This window comes from Meles meles, chromosome 18 (assembly GCF_922984935.1).
Source record: "Meles meles chromosome 18, mMelMel3.1 paternal haplotype, whole genome shotgun sequence".
NCBI classification, from domain to species: Eukaryota; Metazoa; Chordata; class Mammalia; order Carnivora; family Mustelidae; genus Meles; species Meles meles.
The window spans coordinates 23,756,300-23,776,389 of NC_060083.1; the positions used below are offsets into that span (position 1 = coordinate 23,756,300).

Consider the following 20,090-nt stretch of genomic DNA (forward strand, 5'->3'; position numbering starts at 1 on the left):
TGAGCTAGCTTTATGGAATGTAGCCATCTTGTCACATTTGTTCAATTTAGTTCACAAGCATTTATTGAACAATTATTATCTCTGTAGTCACTGGGAATGCAAAAGTGAATAAGACACAGTACCTGCCTCAAGAAACTCATTATTATATGTAACCAAATATTAACAATACAGAATTGTACCCCCCCCCCCTTAAACCTTGACTGGCTGGTTGCACTTAAGATGAGATGAATACTGCTTATTGAATCTGTCTGGGGCCATTGTATATGGAGGTAGTTTGTGTTGTTTTCAATACAGCTTGAAAGAATTACTGTTGTAGGCCGCAGTTGTCCTAAAATGCAGTAAAATACACCAAAACAAGTTTGTATTTTAGTGTGGTAGCCTCTTATGTAAACTAACCATATTACCTTTTAATATAAGGAAGATGGATATCTTCTTTGTCTGATTATCCTGGGTGAAACAGAACCATGTGGTTAATTATAATAACTCCTCGATAAACTTGGGGGTATGGGATTTACTAGAAGGAGAGAAACATGAAGTTGAACTTAGAGTAAAATCTTTTGAATTTCTCCAACTTCTGAATTTTTCTTTGCAGTGGAAAACAAAGAGACTCTGAAGCATTTGGCATCTCTTTATGCAAATAATCATCCGTCTATGCACATGGGGCAGCCTGGTTGCCCAAATAAATCAGGTAAATATTTTCCATACCCTTTGTTCCTGTTGCTGCTTTTGGGGATAGAGGGTGTCTTACCTTAAGGTCTTGTTAATCCTATATCCCTCGATGCTTTTATAGATGAGAATATCCCAGGAGGTGTAATGCGTGGAGCAGAATGGCATAGTCACTTGGGCAGCATGAAGGTATGCTCTATACAATACAGTGAGAATCAAATTATAATTATTGGCCATTCAGTGACAGAATAGGTGACTTTTCTGATATAATCAAAGTGAATTGCATCTGCTTCATGGCTTTTTGACAAGACAGCCCTCAACCTCTGACAGCATTTTTTTTGTGTGTTTTTACTGTCGCAATAATTTTTTTTTAAATTTCTTTTCAGTGTAACAGAAATCATTGTTTATGCACCACACCCAGTGCTCCATGCAATACGTGCCCTCCATAATACCCACCACCAGGCTCACCCAACCTCCCACCCCCCTCCCCTTCAAAACCCTCAGATTGTTTTTCAGAGTCCATAATCTCTCATGGTTCATCTCTCCCCCTCCAATTTCCCTCAACTCTCTTCTCCTCTCCATCTCCCCATGTCCTCCATGTTATTTCTTATGCTCCACAAGTAAGTGAAACCATTGATGATTGGCTCTCTCTGCTTGACTTATTTCACTCAGCATAATCTCTTCCAGTCCCGTCCATGCTGATACAAAAGTTGGGTATTCATCCTTTCTGATGGAGGCATAATACTCCATAGTGTATATGGACCACATCTTCCTTATCCATTCATCCGTTGAAGGGCATCTTGGTTCTTTCCACAGTTTGGCGACTGTGGCCATTGCTGCTATGAACATTGGGGTACAGATGGCCCTTCTTTTCACTACATCGGTGTCTTTGGGGTAAATACCCAGTAGTGCAATTGCAGGGTCATAGGGAAGCTCTATTTTTAATTTCTTAAGGAATCTCCACACTGTTCTCCAAATTGGCTGCACCAACTTGCATTCCCACCAACAGTGTAAGAGGGTTCCCCTTTCTCCACATCCTCTCCAACACACATTGTTTCCTGTCTTGCTAATTTTGGCCATTCTAACTCGTATAAGGTGGTATCTCAATGTGGTTTTAATTTGAATCTCCCTGATGGTGATGATGAACGAACATTTTTTCATGTGTCTGATAGCCATTTGTATGTCTTCATTGGAGAAGTGTCCATGTCTTCTGCCCATTTTTTGACATGATTATCTGTTTTGTGTGTGTTGAGTTTGAGAAGTTCTTTATAGATCCTGGATATTTCTTGTAAGTGGAATCATACAATATTTGTCCTTTTGTGCCTGGCTTCTTTCACTTAGCATGATGTTTTCAGAGTTTTTCTACTTTGTTAGCCTGTATTTGTATTCCGGTCATTTTTATGGCTGAATAATGTTCTATTGTATGTATATCACATTTTGTTTATCAGTTCATCTGTTGATGGACATTTAAGTTGTGTCCACCTTTTGACTATTGAGAATAACAGGCAGTGAACATCTCTGTACAATATAAATTTGAACCCTTGTTTTCAATTCTTTGAGGGTCCATGCCTACCTATGGAATTGCTGGTCATGTCTGCACTCTATGTTTAGCTTTTTGAGGAACCAAGAAATTGTTTTTCACAGCAGCTGAACTGTTTTACATTCCCACCAACAGTGTACGAGAGTTCCGATTTCTCCACATCCTCACCAACACTTGTTATTTCCCTTTTTAAAAAAATGACAGCCATCCTGGCAGGTGTGAAATGCTACTTCATTGTAGTTTGGATTTGCATTTCCCTGAAGACTAATAATGTTGAGAATCTTCTCGTGGGCTTATTGACCATTTGTTTATTTTCTTTGGAGAAATGTCTGTTTCTCCATTGTCTATTTTATTTATGTTTTTATTTTTATTCCATTGCCTATTTTTAAATTGAGTTGCTTATCTTCTTGCTGTTGGGTTATAAGAATTCTGTATTTATTTTGGATGTTAAACCCTTACATTTGTTTTTTTGTTTTGTTTTGTTTTGTTTTTAAAGATTTTATTTATTTATTTGACAGAGAGAGATCACAAGTAGACAGAGAGGCAGGCAGAGAGAGAGAGAGAGGGAAGCAGGCTCCCTGCTGAGCAGAGAGCCTGATGCGGGACTCGACCCCAGGACCCTGAGATCATGACCTGAGCCGAAGGCAGCGGCTTAACCCACTGAGCCACCCAGGTGCCCCATAAACCCTTACATTTGTTTGATTCACCGGTAGTTTCTCCCATCATGTAGGTTTCATTTCATTTTCTTTTTTTTTTTTTAAAGATTTTATTTATTTATTTGAGAGAGTGTGAGAGAGAGAATGAGCATGAGAAGTGGGAGGGTCAGAGGGAGAAGCAGACTCCCTCCCTGCCAAGCAGGGAGCCCTATATGGGACTCAATCCCGGGACTCCAGGACCATGACCTGAGCCGAAGGCAGTCGCTTAAACAACGGAGCCACCCAGGTGTCCCTCATTTCATTTTCTTAATAATGCCCTTTAATGCACAAAAGTTTTTAATTTTGATGAAGTCAAATTTATCTGTTTTTTCTTTTGCTGCTCTGTTCTTGTTGTCGTATCTAAGAATTCATAGCCAAATCCAAGGTCATGAAAATTTACCTCCATGTTTTCTGCAATAAGTTTTATTGGTTTAGCTCTTGTATTTCGGTCATTGGTACATCTTAAGCTGATTTTTGTATATGATGGGAAGTAGGAGTTCAACTTAGTTTTTTTGCATGTGGAAGTCTAGTTGTCCAAGCACCATGTGTTGAAAAGACTATTCTTTCCCTCATTGAATGGTCTTGGCACCCTTGTCAAAAATCAGCTGGCCATAGATGTATGGGTTTATTTCTGGATTCTCAACTCTGTTTCATCGGTATTTATGTCTGGTTTTTCTCCCAATGTCTCTGTTTTGATTGCTGTAGCTTTGTGGTAAGTTTTGAAATTAAAAAATGAGAGTACTCCAAACTTTCTATTTTTCAAGGTTGTTTTTGGCTTTTCAAAGCTCCTTGCAATTCCATTTGAATTGAGGATTGGCGCTTTTTTCCGCTTTTTTTTTTTCTTTCTTTTCAAAAAATGCTGTTGGAATTTTGTTAAGGGTTGTGTTGAATTTTGTAGATCACTTTGGGTTGTATTGACATCTCATTAGTACTGTCTTCCTGTTCATGAGCTCAGTTATGTCTTTCCATTTACTTAGGTTTTCTTTATTTTCTTTCTGATAATATCTTACTTGGTCGTCCATCCACTTCAAATTAGTGACGAATTGTTAGCAGATGGGTGGTTAGCTCATCATTTTATTACCATGTGCAACTAGAAATTTGACTTCATTCTCATCTCTACCTGCCTTTCTCCTTTATTTACTAAGAACTTAAGGTATGAGGCGCTTTGCTCTACTAGTGATAAATCCGATCCCATTGTACAAATAACCATGTTACAGAATTAACTGATTTGATCTCAGAGAAAGCAACTCTCAATGTGCCATGAGAAGTTAAAGAGAGAAAAGATTACACTTAATCAGAAATACAGTCTTCTCTTCATAGAGGAAATGGCATTTGGGATGTAGAGATGGTGAAGCAGAATATTCCAGAAAGAGGAAGCAGTAGGGGAAGAGTCAGTAAGCAGTCTAGTTTAGTTAGAACAGGAGGTGTAATGGAGAGCGGCAGAAGACAAGAATGGAAGGAGAGTTTGGGGCTCCGAATACTTTGTTTTAGTAAGGAATGGGAAGCCCCTGAAGGTTTTGAGCAGGTATATAGTAACATGATTGAACTAGCAGGGAGACGAGTGAAGAGCAGCCTAGACAAGAAATTATGAGGGCCTCAGTTAGGGTGGTGAAAATGGGAATGGAGTCAAGGGATGAAGTTACAGAGATATTACAGAGATATTGACAAGATTTGGCAAATTATGAATGATGGTGAGACACTGAATTCAGACACAAGAGATTTCATGTCTGTGTGAGAACATGAGTTAATACCATTAACTGAATAAGGAGAAAGGACGGGTTTGAGGTTGTTGGGGGGAAGGTGGTAAGTTAGGTTTTGGAACCTGTCGTTCCAAGCAGTTCCTGTGCCTGGAGAATAGCTATCCAGGAAGCAGTGGCTGCTGTCACCAGCAGGGTGAAGGTGTCAGAGGGCAAATGCTCGAACTTCTGCTTCCAGGCTCCAAGAACAGCTGTGAAGTTCTGGAGTTGAGGGGGAAGCTGGCTATTTGAATGCACTTATTCATTCGCTGATTTATTCAACAAACTCTAATAAGCCCCCTCTACCTTCCAGCCACCATGGCAAGCCCTGGAGATACAGCAGTGAATTAGACCTAGTTCCTGGTCTCAGGGACTCTCTTAGCAACAGCCATGTTTGTGACTGATTGTAATACTGAGTGGTTTATTTATATTAGCTGTAAAATGCTTTACAGATTCTTTGTTTATATCACCCAAGTTTTCTTTCTACTCCATATGTTGAATTACATAGTCTCATTCTTATATTTATTATTTTTTCCACATCTGGTTTTGAATTTTATATTGCAGGATTACAGTGTCACCTATGGCCACTGTCCGGAAATCACAGTATACACAAGCTGCTGCTACTTTCCTAGTGCAGCACAGCTGCCTTCCTTGTGGGCAGAAAATAAGAAGTCTCTTCTTAGCATGTTGGTGGAGGTGAGCCTTTCCCTTTTAACCAGAAGAAAACTCCCAGGAATATGGTCAATGAGAAGCTTTAGCAAAACAGGTTCTTAGTGTTTTACTAATAATTTATATTATTATTTTTAAATATATATATAGAAAGAGTTTTGTTGAATTTATATCACCTAAATAGGTGCCATGATTTCCGCTATCTGGAATCTGCTATAATTGAGGTAATTAAACCCTGTGAGATGTTGCACATTTTTTCATTTGAATATCATGCAGAGACAGCGTACTGTGGTGGAAAGTAAATCCTCAAGACATCAGAAGATTTGGGTCCTAACACTTTCGGTTTTGACTGTATCAGGGTTCTTTTATCCCTTATTGCTCTGAAGCAAGGAATGAGTAGCCAACAAGGCCAGAGTCAGTGGCAAAGGACCAACAAGCCAGTTTTATTGGGGGGGGGAGGTGTGTTTGCTTTGTTTCTGTATTGTTTTTGTCATGCCACAAGCTATTGCCCTGAGAATATCTGGAAACAAATTTATATTTTGAATATTTTTTACAGGTTCACAAAGGAGTCCATGGTTTTGTTAAAGATAAAACTGGAAAACCAATTTCTAAAGCAGTCATTGTACTCAATGAAGGAATAAAGGTACACACAAAAGAAGGAGGCTACTTCCATGTGCTGTTAGCTCCAGGTGTCCATAATATCAATGCCATTGCTGATGGGTATCAGCAACAACATTCCCAGGTAAGAAACTCAAATTTAATAGTATCATGTAAATTCTTAATCTTAATAGCATTTCCTTTTTATTTTGAAACTCTTGTGAGGAATAAAGAAATAAAATGTGTAACTAACTCTGGATTATGATATCTTGTTATCTTTCTATCCTTCAGCAACAAAAAGGAAATTTTTGTAACATTTTGCGTACTTCTGAGGACAATGACTCATCTCCTTGGTTTAGTATAAAGGCCTTAGGAATAGTTCTGGGATACAATATATGAAAAGTTGTATTGTATGAAAAGTAAACTTTTTCATAATTCTTTATATTGCATGAAAAGTAAACATTTTCATGATTGTTACACTTTATCCCTCTAGGTCTTTGTGCATCATGACGCGGCCAGTTCTGTGGTAATAGTCTTTGACACAGATAACCGGATATTTGGTTTGCCAAGGGAGCTTGTGGTAACTGTATCAGGTAAAGAAATTTAAATTTTTAGTAGTTGAGGTTAAAACCAGTTCTGTTTGTGAAACCCATATTATACTATGTGTTAACTAACTAGAATTTAAGTAAAAATTTGGAAAAAAAAAAAAAGTAAAACCAGTTCTGACATTTCAGTTTGCAAGTGGATCACCTCCCCATCACCTGAAGCTGATCACTTTTCTTCTAATATCTCTTTATCTAAACATTTTTTGGGATTTTCCCGGAACACTGGTCTCCCGTATGTGTGTTCTCATGGCTTTCTCCCTCATGTTTTCAGGTCTTTATTCAAATGTCACCTCCACAAAGAGGCCTTCCCTGATCACCCTAGCCAAAATAGTCCCCCTCTCACTTTCTCCACCCACTTTTTTTTTATTATAGAACTTACTACCACTTGACATTACATTATGTATTTAGTCATTTACTTGTCTATATTTGATCTTTCCCACTAAAACATCATCACTCTGAGTGAACAGGGAGTTTATCTACGTTTCCAGCACCTAAGACCATGGTTGGCATGTAGTGGGCCTTAATGAAGAGTTGTTTACTGAATGAATAATTTGCTTTATATTAAGATTGTAAGTTCCTTGGACTTTGACTTATAGTCTATTTTTTTAAGATCCTGGAAGGAAGAAATATTTGTTTTCTCCAGGATTAATTTGTGCCATAGCTTGAATCACTGAGATTAGAAAGAAAAAAAAATGTAGTAAAATAATAAGTGCTCTGCTGTATTGTATCTTTTTGACACAGAGAACCTTGGTTCATTTCTAAGTGCAATTTGGACTTGACCCAGAATAGCCAAGTTTTATTATAGGGTGTGTGAGGGAGAGATTCTTAGTTAATAGAGAATGGTATATTGGAAACATGGTCAAATCATAGAGTCTTCTGTGGAGTGTTCAAAATAAGGAGTATTAGCTTGAATCAGATAAAGTGTGAATAACTTAGTGATTAGAAACATAGGAGCTACGAGTCAGCAATGGTTTAAATCTGGCTTTCCCACCCATTTGCTGTCATGAACTTAATTTTTATTCTGATTTTATTATTTTCTGTTACTAAGACTCTTATTTTGATAACCTGTGTATAAATATTTTGAATAAATGAGGGGTTTGGGATGAGGTAAAATTTACTGAAAAGGATCAGTAGAAGTCACTGATAGCCCTTTGTAGAACAGCAGACAGTTTCACTGTGGTAAAAGAAAAATATGTGTATATGTACGCATGCACGAAGGAAGCTCTGGAAATACACTCTCGAGAGTTGTTAAAAATGATCTCTAGTTAATGGAGATGTGATGTGGAGTTTTGGCTTAGGGTTTTGGTGTTTTGTTTATCTCTTATTTTTCTAATTTTCATAGTAAACATGTACTGCCTGTGTAATAATAAAAGGTTGTTTCTCAGTGTATGAAATAAAAATTAAATAAAGGGCATATCATCAAAAGTGTCATTGTGAGCAGCTTATTTAGATGCTTAAAGTGGAAGAGCACTCACATGGTGATCTTGTTTGGCAGGTGCCACCATGTCAGCCTTGGTCCTCACAGCGTGCATTATTTGGTGCATCTGCTCCATCAAGTCTAACAGACACAAGGATGGCTTCCATCGGCTCAGGCAGCATCATGATGAGTACGAAGATGAAATTCGCATGATGTCAACAGGCTCCAAGAAGTCCCTCTTAAGCCATGAGTTCCAGGATGAAACGGACACTGAAGAGGAAACACTATATTCTAGCAAACATTGAAACACAGACTTCGCACATCTCCCAGCATAAGTACCAAGCGAAATTACAGTTCCTTTTGGGAGACACTGCATTAAGAAGAGAGACTCTCTTGCTTCTTCAAAGAGCTTTGGGAAGTTAACTTGCTAAATGTGTATCCTCTGTGAATTTGGCTGGCAGTTTTGAACTTCCCCTCCTTTAAGTACTCTTACCTTTAAAAAAAAAAAAAAACAAAAAAAAAAAGATCTGCTTTCTATTTATGCAGCAGATGGGACAGCTACTTTGTTTTTCTTTTTAATTTAAGATGAGCTGTTTGGAGCTTATGTTATAAAGCCAACTAGTGGATGTTATATTTTGCACATCAGGTGTTTACTAGTGGCTTGACTTTTTCTCTTTATTTTAAACGGCCAAAAGAATCCAGAAACATTTAGGCAGGGACAGCAGTCAGAATCTGACATAAAGCTTTAAAAACTCAAGGTTTTCTCAACCTACTGAGAAGTACTTTTCTCTAGTTATTAAATAGCTGGAGTTTCTCTTATCATTCAGGTTTAATGGAGGCTGAATTGATTTTTAAATATATATAACATTAGGAAATGAATAAATGGGCTTCCGCATTTGGCTTTCTACTTGTTCCAAGGTTAGATCAGAACTGGTGGGCTATGCTCTAAAGCGGGATTTCACTACCTCTCTTATAAGGTTTAGCAAAGTTCTCAATACCCCCATTTTAAGGGAGAACTTGTTGAATTTGCTGTAAAAGATCTGAATGTCCATTTGAATAGAACTGAGAGGGAGATCTACCAAAAGCTAAAACTTGTGTCGCATATCTTTCAACTTGGTAATAATCCCACAGGTGCTGCTGCTTTTTATCTGTGAAGCACTAGTTTATTCTAGGAATGCCTAATTCTTTAATATTTCCTAAATTTGAACCTTTTTCTGTATTGTACACTTATGGCTTTCAGATGACCCGGCAATGTACAAGATCTGAATTCAACTGAAAACATCTAGAAGTGTAGAAGAGACCTACTTGCACATTCTTTCACCGACATTTGAACACAAAATACCTACAGTTCATGCTCCAGTTCAAGCCTATGGATATGCTACTGTTACTGAAATAGCTTGGGCAGTCTTATTCATATAGGCCTCTGCAAGTGATTGGGTTCTTTGTCCTAATGTTTCATTTGACAGTCTCTTTTTGGTCAACCAGTTTTGTTAAAAATTGAATTGAAAGCATTTAAATATGGCTCCCTCCATTAAAAAAAAGTGTCAACTATGGACTGCCGTGTGCTGTAACACTGTGGTGAGAAAGTATCATCTTCACTGCCACTCAGGTTATTGCAAAGACCTGAAAGATTTGCATTTTACTGTGTCTATCATATCATGCTTTTCAATGGAATTGATGCTTTTTGTAAGTATAAGTCTTACCAATGATCTAATGGTTTAATACCTTCGAATGTTTTTAATGGCCAAGTTGCTGCTGAATTTATACTAAATCAGGGGATCAAAAAACTTGCTGTCATCCTTTCAAATTGTATTCTATATCCATTAATGTACTGGTCATCCCAAAGCCTTCATATGGAATGGCTTATCACCTGTGTAGGTCATTCCAAGTTTTGTGAGGAATGCGCCCAAAGTGGCTTTATATAAAGAGATTTGGTTTAGCAGGAATAATGAGATCATGACACCTGTTAGTGAGTATCTGTGGTAAATTTGGGTGGTTCAAGGTTAAGCCATTCTGATATTAATCCTAGTATTAACAACTCTAAATTCTGAGCCCTTGCCACCCACTCTCACCCCACCACATACACAGCTAACACTTAGTGAAACATACATGATTTAATGTCTTCGAACAAGACTTTACATTTTCTTTAAAGGGGTGATGTGGTAGCATTACTCTTTTTAGCTTTACTTTTTAAGAGTGCAAAGTCAAAACCAACAAAGAGCCTGAGTGGCTGGTCCTGCTTGGGACATTGCAGGTAGAAATGATGGGACAGCCTTTTCTTTATTAGCATTGGTCGTCACTAGAGGGTGCCTTTTAAATTCATTTGTTTTGAAATAACCATGTCCTTAACTGTTCATCACAGTGGCTGGAGTCCGTGTCTTTAAGCATGTATACAATTTTTTTTAGAAATGAACACACAAATAGTTCTTTTAGTAATTTATCCTGAAAGTAAAACCAAATTCTGCTATAAATCTTGACTCTTTAATGAATTTCTAAATCATGCATTGCTCTGGAAAATAAGACCTTCTCAGCCTGTGTTAGCTTTGAACATGAATGTATAAGGTCATGACTACTAAGATTGTGTTCTCAGCCCTGCTTTGTCTCTTATTTGTGGCTCTAATCTTAGACCACATTAACTGCTTAAGGCATTGAAGCCATATGGAATAGGGAATGCATTTCTTCAGTGTTTCTCCTAGAGACTTTCCATTTCCTTGGAGTCATGGAGGCAAGTAAGTATCACAGTATTAAGAAATTGGCCCAAATCTGAGTTGTGCCTTTCTTTACTCACAAGGCATGTTTTTTGTCCTGGTGATCCGTTTGTAAGCCTTCTTACCTCCCAGCTCCTTAATAAAAACAAAGTGATCGAGTAGGTAATTTTCAAAGCGTCTGCCTGTGTAAATGTACTTGTACTGGTTATGCAGTTCGGTAAGATGAACTCAAGTTAATTTCAAATGGGTGGAGACCCCTTTTGGTTTTGTTGTATTTTGCTGACCACTTGCTTAGTGTTTGGGATCCCGTCCAGTTGAGGAATGCTTGCACTTCTCACTGGAGGGAATTTGCTTTGGGACTTGTTGTCCTCCAGAAAGGAAACTTAATGTGTATTTGGCCCAGTGTGATTGATTGGTTAATCTTTGGTAACTTTCACCTGGATGGAATTTGCTGAATTAATGAATATTGAACTTAAAAATCATTATGAGTTGACAAATAAATAAAAGGTAGTCCTTATGCCTGAGCTTATTGTGTTTCTGAGCTAATACCAGGTTACACAGTAACCATGTCCTACTCCTCCATTTCCATTTATTCTCAATACTAAATAGTTTCCTCTTGTTGTTGCCAGAAATGCACTTGTTGCCAGGTTTTGCCCCTGCTGTATTAAAAGCTTCTTGGCTATGAATGCTGTGATGGTGCCCCGCCTATGGTTCTCTGGTAGATTGCTTTAAAAATAGTAACTTCATTGCTACTACAAAAAATTCCACTGTGGTTGATGTTTGGTGACTTTCTACCTAGCAACTTTTTGTAACTCCTTGAGTTTCTGATTTGTTTTAACTGTAGCAGATTCTTTGGGGTGATTAGGGCCCTTGATTAATGTCAATTAAACTTGGAGTTCCATTTCATAAAGAAATATCTCCCAACACCCATTCCTCCAATCTTTAGCAATAATTAATTAATATTCCGCCTGATTTTCAGAATATTGTCTTAGTTGATTTTGAGTAGACAGAACATATTATGAAATTTGAAAATAGGCTATCATTTTAAGGCAATTGGATATAAATTGTGTAAATATGTGTGATTATGACTTTTATAAATGGCATGACATGAATGTACTAGCTACATTCTATGCTGGCCATGCGCAGATTTTCTGGAGGTATGATATAATGGTATTTTTTTATGCTCAGAGTAAAAATCAACTTTTCACCTCTCCATTTTGTCCGAGTGACATTCCCAGGCTCCTGAACAATTCTATAGCTATTTCTCTGAGGTGCCCAACACTCATTCATCTCAAGTGCTTCAGTCTTTGGTTTATTTCATGCACTGTGCCTTCAAAATGAAATTTTTAAAAGGGACTCTAAATGAAGTTGAATAGTAGTTTTAAAAAGTCAATCTGTGTAATTTATGTGAAATCTAATTGTAACAAGGTCTTTTCTGTTTTTTATATGTAAACAGATCTACTAATCCTGTATAAAAGTTATTTTATGATGTTTGTCTTTCTTTGTGTTTTGTCTCATAATCTTTTTTCAAAAGCAATAGACAAGAAAAGATTATTGTCTCAATTTGAAAGCTATGTATTTCGTTTTCCTCCCTATAGGAGGGGGAAAATAGTAGGCTAGAAACATAGTGTCACCTGTAGAGTGTTTTTGTCTTCAGGAATTTACTCAAAAGAAAGCTGTTTCTGAAATAACCACATCATATAGTAGCCAGAGTTCTTTCCATTTGTGGCTCAGCTAGATTGATACATGTCCAATCACCCCACAACAAACACCATAAAAATGGCTGTTGAAAAGTTTATGTGCACATTTCAAACTTGTTTGTTAAAAACTTTGCCCTTTTTCCAAATAAGCCACATTTTTTTTTTAAAGATTTTATTTATTTGTCAGAGAGTGAGCACAGGCAGACAGAGTGGCAGGCAGAGGCAGAGGGAGAAGGAGGCTCCCTGCTGAGCAAGGAGCCTGATGTGGGACTCGATCCCAGGACGCTGGGATCATGACCTGAGCCGAAGGCAGCCGCTCAACCAACTGAGCCACCCAGGTGTCCCCAAATGAGCCACATTTTATAATGTGTCCTGCCGTGTTCGGCACAGTGGTAATGAATTCACCATCCGCTTTCAGTTTTTGTTGATACTGCTGGTCCAATAGAAAAAGGGAAAGTGAAGTTATGTAAAAAGATGGGCTCTGCTGACAAGGAACTCATAGTCCAGACCAGAGAAATAGAAATGAGAATAAAGCTGTACTTCCACAGCAGTTGGTTCCTCTAAAAAGAAAATCTCTGCTGGAGGGGAACATAACATGGAGATTTGAATGTGTACATTGGAGTTGGCCCAATCTGTGATAAATTCTCAGCTCTCCCACTTGCTTCCTATGTGGCCTTGCATTGTACAGGTTTCTTCACATTCTCTTAAGTCTTACTTTCTCTACCAGTTGAGGAATAATACCCAGTCGGATTGTATTGCTATAATAACTGACTGAATTGAATGCCCATGGTAATCAGCATCATTTTCCTTCATTTACTCTTTTCTGATCTTTTGAAAGAAGAAAGAGAGGTATTGTATCAAATATATGAACAAAGATCTGTTTACAGGTGTTCATTTTAATTTAGAAGAAATCCCTACACATGAATACCAAAAAAAAAAAAAGATGAAATTTTCCATTATGTAGTCCCGTAGATTGTCTATCGCATGGCAGTAAAGTTTTTAGAATTGTGCCAAATGCTTCATACTGTTTTTAAATGAAATTAGATTGCATTTATTCCTATTCAGTGAAAAGAGCCTTAATTAGCTGTGGCAGAAAGTCTGAATAGTAATAACGGTTCTTTTCCCTTCAATGTTTGAGATATTTTTCTGAATTTTTTTGGTCAGGAGTTTTCTTGTAACTGATCAAGAACCTTTTGGTTTGTATCATAAATGGTGATCTATCAATCATGTTTCGTTTTTCAGGTTTCTAGAAGCTGATTGTTCTCAGCAATTACACATGATGTTCAGTGCTAACACCATTCAGTTCTGAATAAATGCCATTCTGTTAGGGCTTCATCTCTTATACTCACCTGCAGCTAGAAAGCCAACTGATTGTATGCTGTTTGTTGCAGAGCTCAGTTAAATACCTCAATGATTACCCACAATTTAAAAGCAATGGAATCAGCATATGAAGCCCAACTTTAATATCACAATTTCCACCTACATTAATCAGTAGAATGTTAAAAAACAAACATGTTACTACTTACGCATTTTGTCTGAAGTCAGATGGAATCCTATTCCCTATTAATGTGTAAACAAATGTAGACAAGGCAAACAAGAATTGGAGCAGAAAGTTGTCAAGTTTAGAGACCAGCCTGGACAAGATTGAAGACAGAAGGGTGAGAAGATTGAAAGTGTGGTCATTGGAAGTGGAAATATATTGAGACGGACACCTCAAATTCAGCAAAGACAATTTATGGATTCAGTTACAAGCAATATAAAAAGGCTGTGATGCAATTGAAGCTGTAGGTGGAAAATGGCAGCAGGTGGAGAAATTAAAGATGGAACATATAGAAAGATTGCAGGTTAAATAGAAATTGTCATTAACATGGATTATATTCTGTGATGGTCATTGAGATTGAGGCAAAGCAAGGGGGTCGTGGGGAGAGATCTAGATCGCTAGATCTGAACCACTACTGTTTTTGAGTATTTGAAGTTATTCTAATATTTCTAATTATTATTGTCCCTTACTAGGTATTATATGATTCCGGTAGAGTTGTTCAAGATCAAACAGGCTTTTGATTTAGCATTTGAAGGATGTGAGGCATGCTCATAAGAATTGATCCTAAAGATAGGGAATGGGATAGGTGGTGAGTGGGGTGATTATGATAATGGCTGAATTGGACAACTGGACTTTTTTAGAAAATAATTTTAGAATAGTTTTAGGTTTACAGAAAACTTGAAAAGATAGTATAGAGTTGACAATGGGTTTTTATTTGGAGGATGTGAGTGTTGGGAGGGCAACAGACGAAAGATTGTATATATAGTTTTCTATTCATCAGACTTGAATGGAACACATTTGAAAGGGACTGGGCACAGCAAATATCATGTCTAGAATCTAATCATGGGTGCATAGCCTACGTGATCCAGGTGTCAAGCCATGTAGTGATACCTCTAGGTAACTGAGCTAAACTCAGTTCTTCTCTAATGGATGGTACTTCCATCTTAGATTTGGGGGAGACCTAATGATTTTGCAATGACCAAACATGGGCAAAGATAACCCAGCATGCAGAGAAATAAGACACCACCAATAAGAAAGCAGAAAAAGCCCTATACTGGTTTCAGGTGTTGACATTATCAGACCCTGTAAAACAAACTGTTTTCAAAGAATAAAAGATAAGCCTGAGACTATCACAGGAAACAATAAAATAACAGAAATTCCAGAAGTGAAAGTACAGAAGTTAGGATGCACAGTTACAATGGCAAATTGGACACACCTTCAAAATAGACCCAAAGAAACTCTCTGACCTTCAAAATTGACCTCCAAAATAGACCCAAAGAAACTCTCTGACGCAGCGCAGAGACAAAAAGGTAGAAAGTAGGAAGGTGAGGGTAAAAATGTGACTTAACATAAGACTAATACATGTTTGGTCATCAGAATTCTAAAAGAAAAAGAATGAAATGTAAACTATTTTGAGACAATGATGCAGAACTTTCCCAAATTAAGAAGTGGTATCTATCGATTAAAGAAACTCAATCTAAGTAAGAAAAAGTAAACACCCACACCTAGACAATCAGTGAAGCTGCTGAGTACAAAAGACAAGGGGGGGGGGAGTGGTCAGAGAGAAAATAAATTAACTTCAAAAAATTAGCAGTAGGACTAAAAGATTAGATTCACTCCCAACCACAGAAACCAGAGTACAGTCAAAATCATATTTTGAAAGTGCTGGGTAAAATATTAAATAGCTTCCAACATAGAATTGTACATTAAACATACCGTTCAAGAGTAAAGGTCAGCTTCCAGGTAACTGTAATCATTGAGGGCAACCTGTTTCCTAATGTTTCATTGCAAAATAATGCAAAGAACAAGAAGGGAAAAGGAAACCTACACAAAAGCCACACTCTCAGAGTAACTTGAAGTCAGAGAATTTTGAAACATCGAACTTAATAAAATGAGCAAAGTCACCAGATCTCAGCATGTACTCTCACATGCCTGCCCTGGCACCGTCCCAATGCAAGGCTTTATGGAGCAAAGGCAGATGGAGATAATCTGTAAGAAAGACAGAAGGAGGATGCCTGTGCAAGGACATTGCAGATGTTAATCTGTAACCACTGCCAGAAAGACCAAATCCATCTTCAGTCCGAGTCTAAAAACATGTCCAACTACATCAGAGCACAAACTATAGGGAAGGGGCTTCAAACTGTGCACAATTCAAAGGGGGGCAGGCATGATTTAAAGGGACAGCATGAAACATAGCTTTTGGTGAAGGAAAAAAGTGAAAATGTAGAAGCACCCTTTAACAATTAGATGAGAAAGAAAAGCAGCAAAGAGGAAAATTTAAGAGTCTTGCAAGATAAAAGAGTATTGCAAAATTGGAGCACTTAAAAGCCCCACCCTATCACCAAAACAAACCCACAAGAAACCTACTACCAAGTGCTTGAATTTCACTAGACTGATGGAAGAGAGCTCAGCCATAAGGCATGGAAATATACATAACATATGGATACTGACATGGAAAAAGCAAATTTGTCATCACTTGCAGATTTGATTGTGCACCTGAAAAATACAAAATAACCTATAAGCTAATTAAAAATAAGATAATTCAGTTCAACTTCCAGCTGTGGGTGAATTGGCTTGAAACATAAAGACCTATCCATCAAGAACAATGAGAAAAGCTAGATTTATAAACAAAACCAAAAACTTGTTTGAAGGATTGAAGAACTATTAAGTTACCAAGGACTTATGGGGTTGAGATCCTAAAGCAAAGGGAATTCAGGGGTGAACATGATAGTAAAGTTTTATCTTAAGGCATTTGTTGATTCATAACCAGTGACTGAGAGAGATACCTATTAGTGAAGAGGTCAGTCCAGAGGCAGAAAACTCGAGCAGAACCTGTAGGCAATATCACTGGGTCGGGGGAAAATATAAATTTAGCATCTATCAAGGAAGCGGGCGCTGTTCAACAGGCTTGCAGTTAGGACACTTGAGAGGCTAAGTATTAGAAGCAAGGGATAATCAGAGACAGACACATGTTTACGAACCCCGAATCCTATGTGGTGTTAGTGCCACCCGGGGCTGGAGTAAGCTGATGTGCCACTACCCAAACCGCTGGCACCAAGCAGCAATCAACTGACTCCTGGGGAAGATAACATCTGAAGCCTCACATGATTACTACAAATTTTAATTTATAATGTATAATTTATAATATACAAATAATTGAAAGTTATTTCTTGTCAAAAGACAAAAGATGAAAGGTCAAGGGGGGAAAAAAAAACAAGCAGTCCCATGAGAGTTACAGACTCTTCATTTATCAATCAGAAACTTTAAAATAATGGCAATGAATAAATGCAAAAAGAAAAGATGAAGACTTTTAGCAAAGAATTGAAATCTAGTAAAAAGTAAGTGGAGGTTTTGATTCCAGACAAAATGGAGTAGATATATCTCTCTTCTATTCCTCCTAATGACAGGAGCAAAAAATCTCATGTATTGTCTACAAAACAAATAAGATTCAGGACGGTGGAGAGAAGAATGCAGACCAGTTAGGGACCTCAGGATTCAAGGAATGATATGTGGTGAATTCCTTGGGTTTTATTTCTGCCTCATATATCCTACAGTGGGTATTGCATTATATATCCCATAACGGAGGAACTGGCAATCCAGAGATGCCAAAGGGTAGATACACAAAAATCCCAAAGAAAATACTTCTGTAGCCAAAGGACACAGAAAGGGGCAGTCTACCAAGATGGAATAGTTGTCTTTTTTTTTTTTTTTTTGAGAAACTATTTTTTTAAGATTTTATTTATTTATTTATTTGACAGGCAGAGATCACAAGCAGGCAGAGAGGCAGACAAAGAGAGAGAGAGAAGCTCTCTGCTGAGCAGAGAGCCCGATGTGGGGCTCGATCCCAGGACCCTGGGATCATGACCTGAGCCTAAGGCAGAGGCTTTAACCCACTGAGCCACCCAGGCGCCCCAAGATGGAATAGTTTTAAACAATAATTGCACTACCCCACCCAAATGCTACTGAGAAAACTGAGGCCCATCTCTACCCCTTACCGCAATGGCTAAACTGGGGGCAAAGACTCCACTTGCACCTGGCTATAAAGAAGCCAGGGTGGTGGGTGTTGTCAAAGAAGGCCCAGGTCAGGGAACCTGGAAGGCTCAGTTGGTTGACTCTCAGACTCTTGGTTTCCATTCAAGCAACAATCCCCAAGTCGGGAGATCAAGCCCACCTCAGAAACACACTCAAGGATAGTCGACTTCCCCTCTTATTCTCCCTTTCCTTCTGCCCCCTCACCCCTGCACACTCTGAAATCAATATTTTTTTTAAAATGAAGATGATGACCCAGGTAAAGAGCCAAGACCTCCATCACAGCACAGTGGTTATAAGCACACCACCCCCCCCGTTAATGGTGTCAGTGGGTGCCATCTGGAGAAGGGTAGCAAGGCACCCCCAACATAGCAACTGGGTTATCAACAGAGGCCAGGGGAGAACCTGAACTTCTCTACTTCAACCTTGAATCAACAAGCCAGCTCCCCAGCACCCCCACCAGCACGTCAGAGGAGCTCTGCTTAAACAGAAGACTTAAATATCCAGGGTCTTATAATACCTTAAAATAGCCAGGACTACAACTTAAAAATCATTCATTATACCAAGAACCCAGGAAATTTCAACTTGAAAGAAAAAAAGATAATTAACAGATGTCAATATTAAGATGACACATGTTGGAATTACCTGACAAGGACATAAAAAATATTTTAGTGAGAAATTACAAATAAACTTAGGACAAGTGATAAAAAGAGTCTCAGCAAAGAAATAGAAGATATGAGGAATCAAATGGAAATTTTAGATTTGAAAAACCCAATAAGTGAAATTTAAAAATTCAGTCAACCCACTCAATAGCAGAATGGAGGGGACAGAGGAAAGATACGGCTCTCAGTGAACTTGAAGACAGAGCACAGAAATTACCCAATATGAACAACAGAAAACAGGCTGAAAAAAATTAGTAAAGCCTCAGATATGGAGAGTACTCCGTATCTCTAACCAAAGGTCTAGTATTTGTGTCATCAGAGTCCCAGAGGGAGAGGAAAAAGAGTATGTGGCAGAAAAAAATATTAGAAGAAACAATGGCTGAAAATTCCCCAAATTTGGCAAATGACATAAACCGAAGATTCAGGAAGCTGAGCAAATCTCAAGCAGGATAAAACCAAAGAAATCCATACTAAGACATATCTTAATCAACTTTCTGAAAAGAAAAAGTTCTGAAAGCAATAAGAGAAAAGATACCTTAGCTATAACGGAAAAACAATTCAGAGAACAGCCAATTTCTCATCAGAACCATGGAGGACAGGAGGAATTGGCACATTTTCCAGTGCTGAAGAAAAAAAAAATTGTGAACCTCAGATTCTATATCTGGCAACAATATTTTTCAGGAATGAAGAGAAAATCAAGACGTTATCAGATGAAGGAAAACTAGTAGAATGTGTCTCCAGCAGACCTATTCTTTAAAAAATGGCTAAACGAAGTTCTTGAAACAGAAGGAAAATGGTAAAAGAAGAAACCTTGGAACATTGGGAATGAAGAAAGAAAAATGGAAGGAATAAAACATGGGTAAATACAGTTATCTTTCCTTCTTTTGAATTCTATAAATTATGGTGACAGTTGAAGCAAAACCGAGTACCCGGTGTAGTTCTCAATGAATGTAGAGGAGATCTTAAAGACAGTTCTAAATCGAAGTGGGTAAAGGGACAGGTATGATTTAAACACCTTTACAAGAGATAACTTTTCTACATTTCACTAGAACTGGTAAAATATGGACACAAGCCGACTGTGACAATTTATGTATCTATATGGGTGGCTTTGGACGTCTGATTCTAACAGGTTGAGGGGGGCAGGATGAGGTGCGTGGAAGCAGTTAGCACACACTTTAAGATGAAAGGGTTGGTCTTGGGAAGAAAACAGTCTCAGGTTGGCTGAAGACACACATTGAGAAAAGAAGAGGGAAATAGGGACTTGCGTCTGACGATGACTTTCTTCTCAGCCAGGCAGGCCCCTGCTGAGAGAGGGGATTAGCCGAATTGAGGGCGATGAAGCGGGTTTGGGGCGCCGAGAGAGGATATGAGCACCAGAAGGGCAAACAATTCAGGTAGTGTCAGGGGTTAAAACTAGTTTTCAGCCCCACTGCTCAAAAGCTGTAAAGTGATGAGTTGACCGCCTGGTGGCAGTGTCTGCGGAAGCTCCTGTATCCCGTCGGCCCTGGCGCCGGGGCGGAAGAAGG

General features: G+C 38.2%; 1 protein-coding gene across 1 annotated transcript in view; it reads left to right on the forward strand.

Annotated features, from left to right (window-relative positions):
- CPD (carboxypeptidase D) overlaps positions 1 to 12,126 on the forward strand; it is a 79,359-nt gene extending 67,233 nt beyond the window's left edge. Inside the window, exons 16-21 of the mRNA XM_045985017.1 lie at positions 593 to 688; positions 791 to 855; positions 5,202 to 5,333; positions 5,863 to 6,048; positions 6,397 to 6,496; positions 8,004 to 12,126. Coding sequence (XP_045840973.1) covers positions 593 to 688; positions 791 to 855; positions 5,202 to 5,333; positions 5,863 to 6,048; positions 6,397 to 6,496; positions 8,004 to 8,230 — 806 coding nt within the window. The 3' untranslated portion in view covers positions 8,231 to 12,126. The remainder of the gene's footprint in view (positions 1 to 592; positions 689 to 790; positions 856 to 5,201; positions 5,334 to 5,862; positions 6,049 to 6,396; positions 6,497 to 8,003) is intronic.
- The last annotated feature ends 7,964 nt before the right edge of the window (positions 12,127 to 20,090 follow it).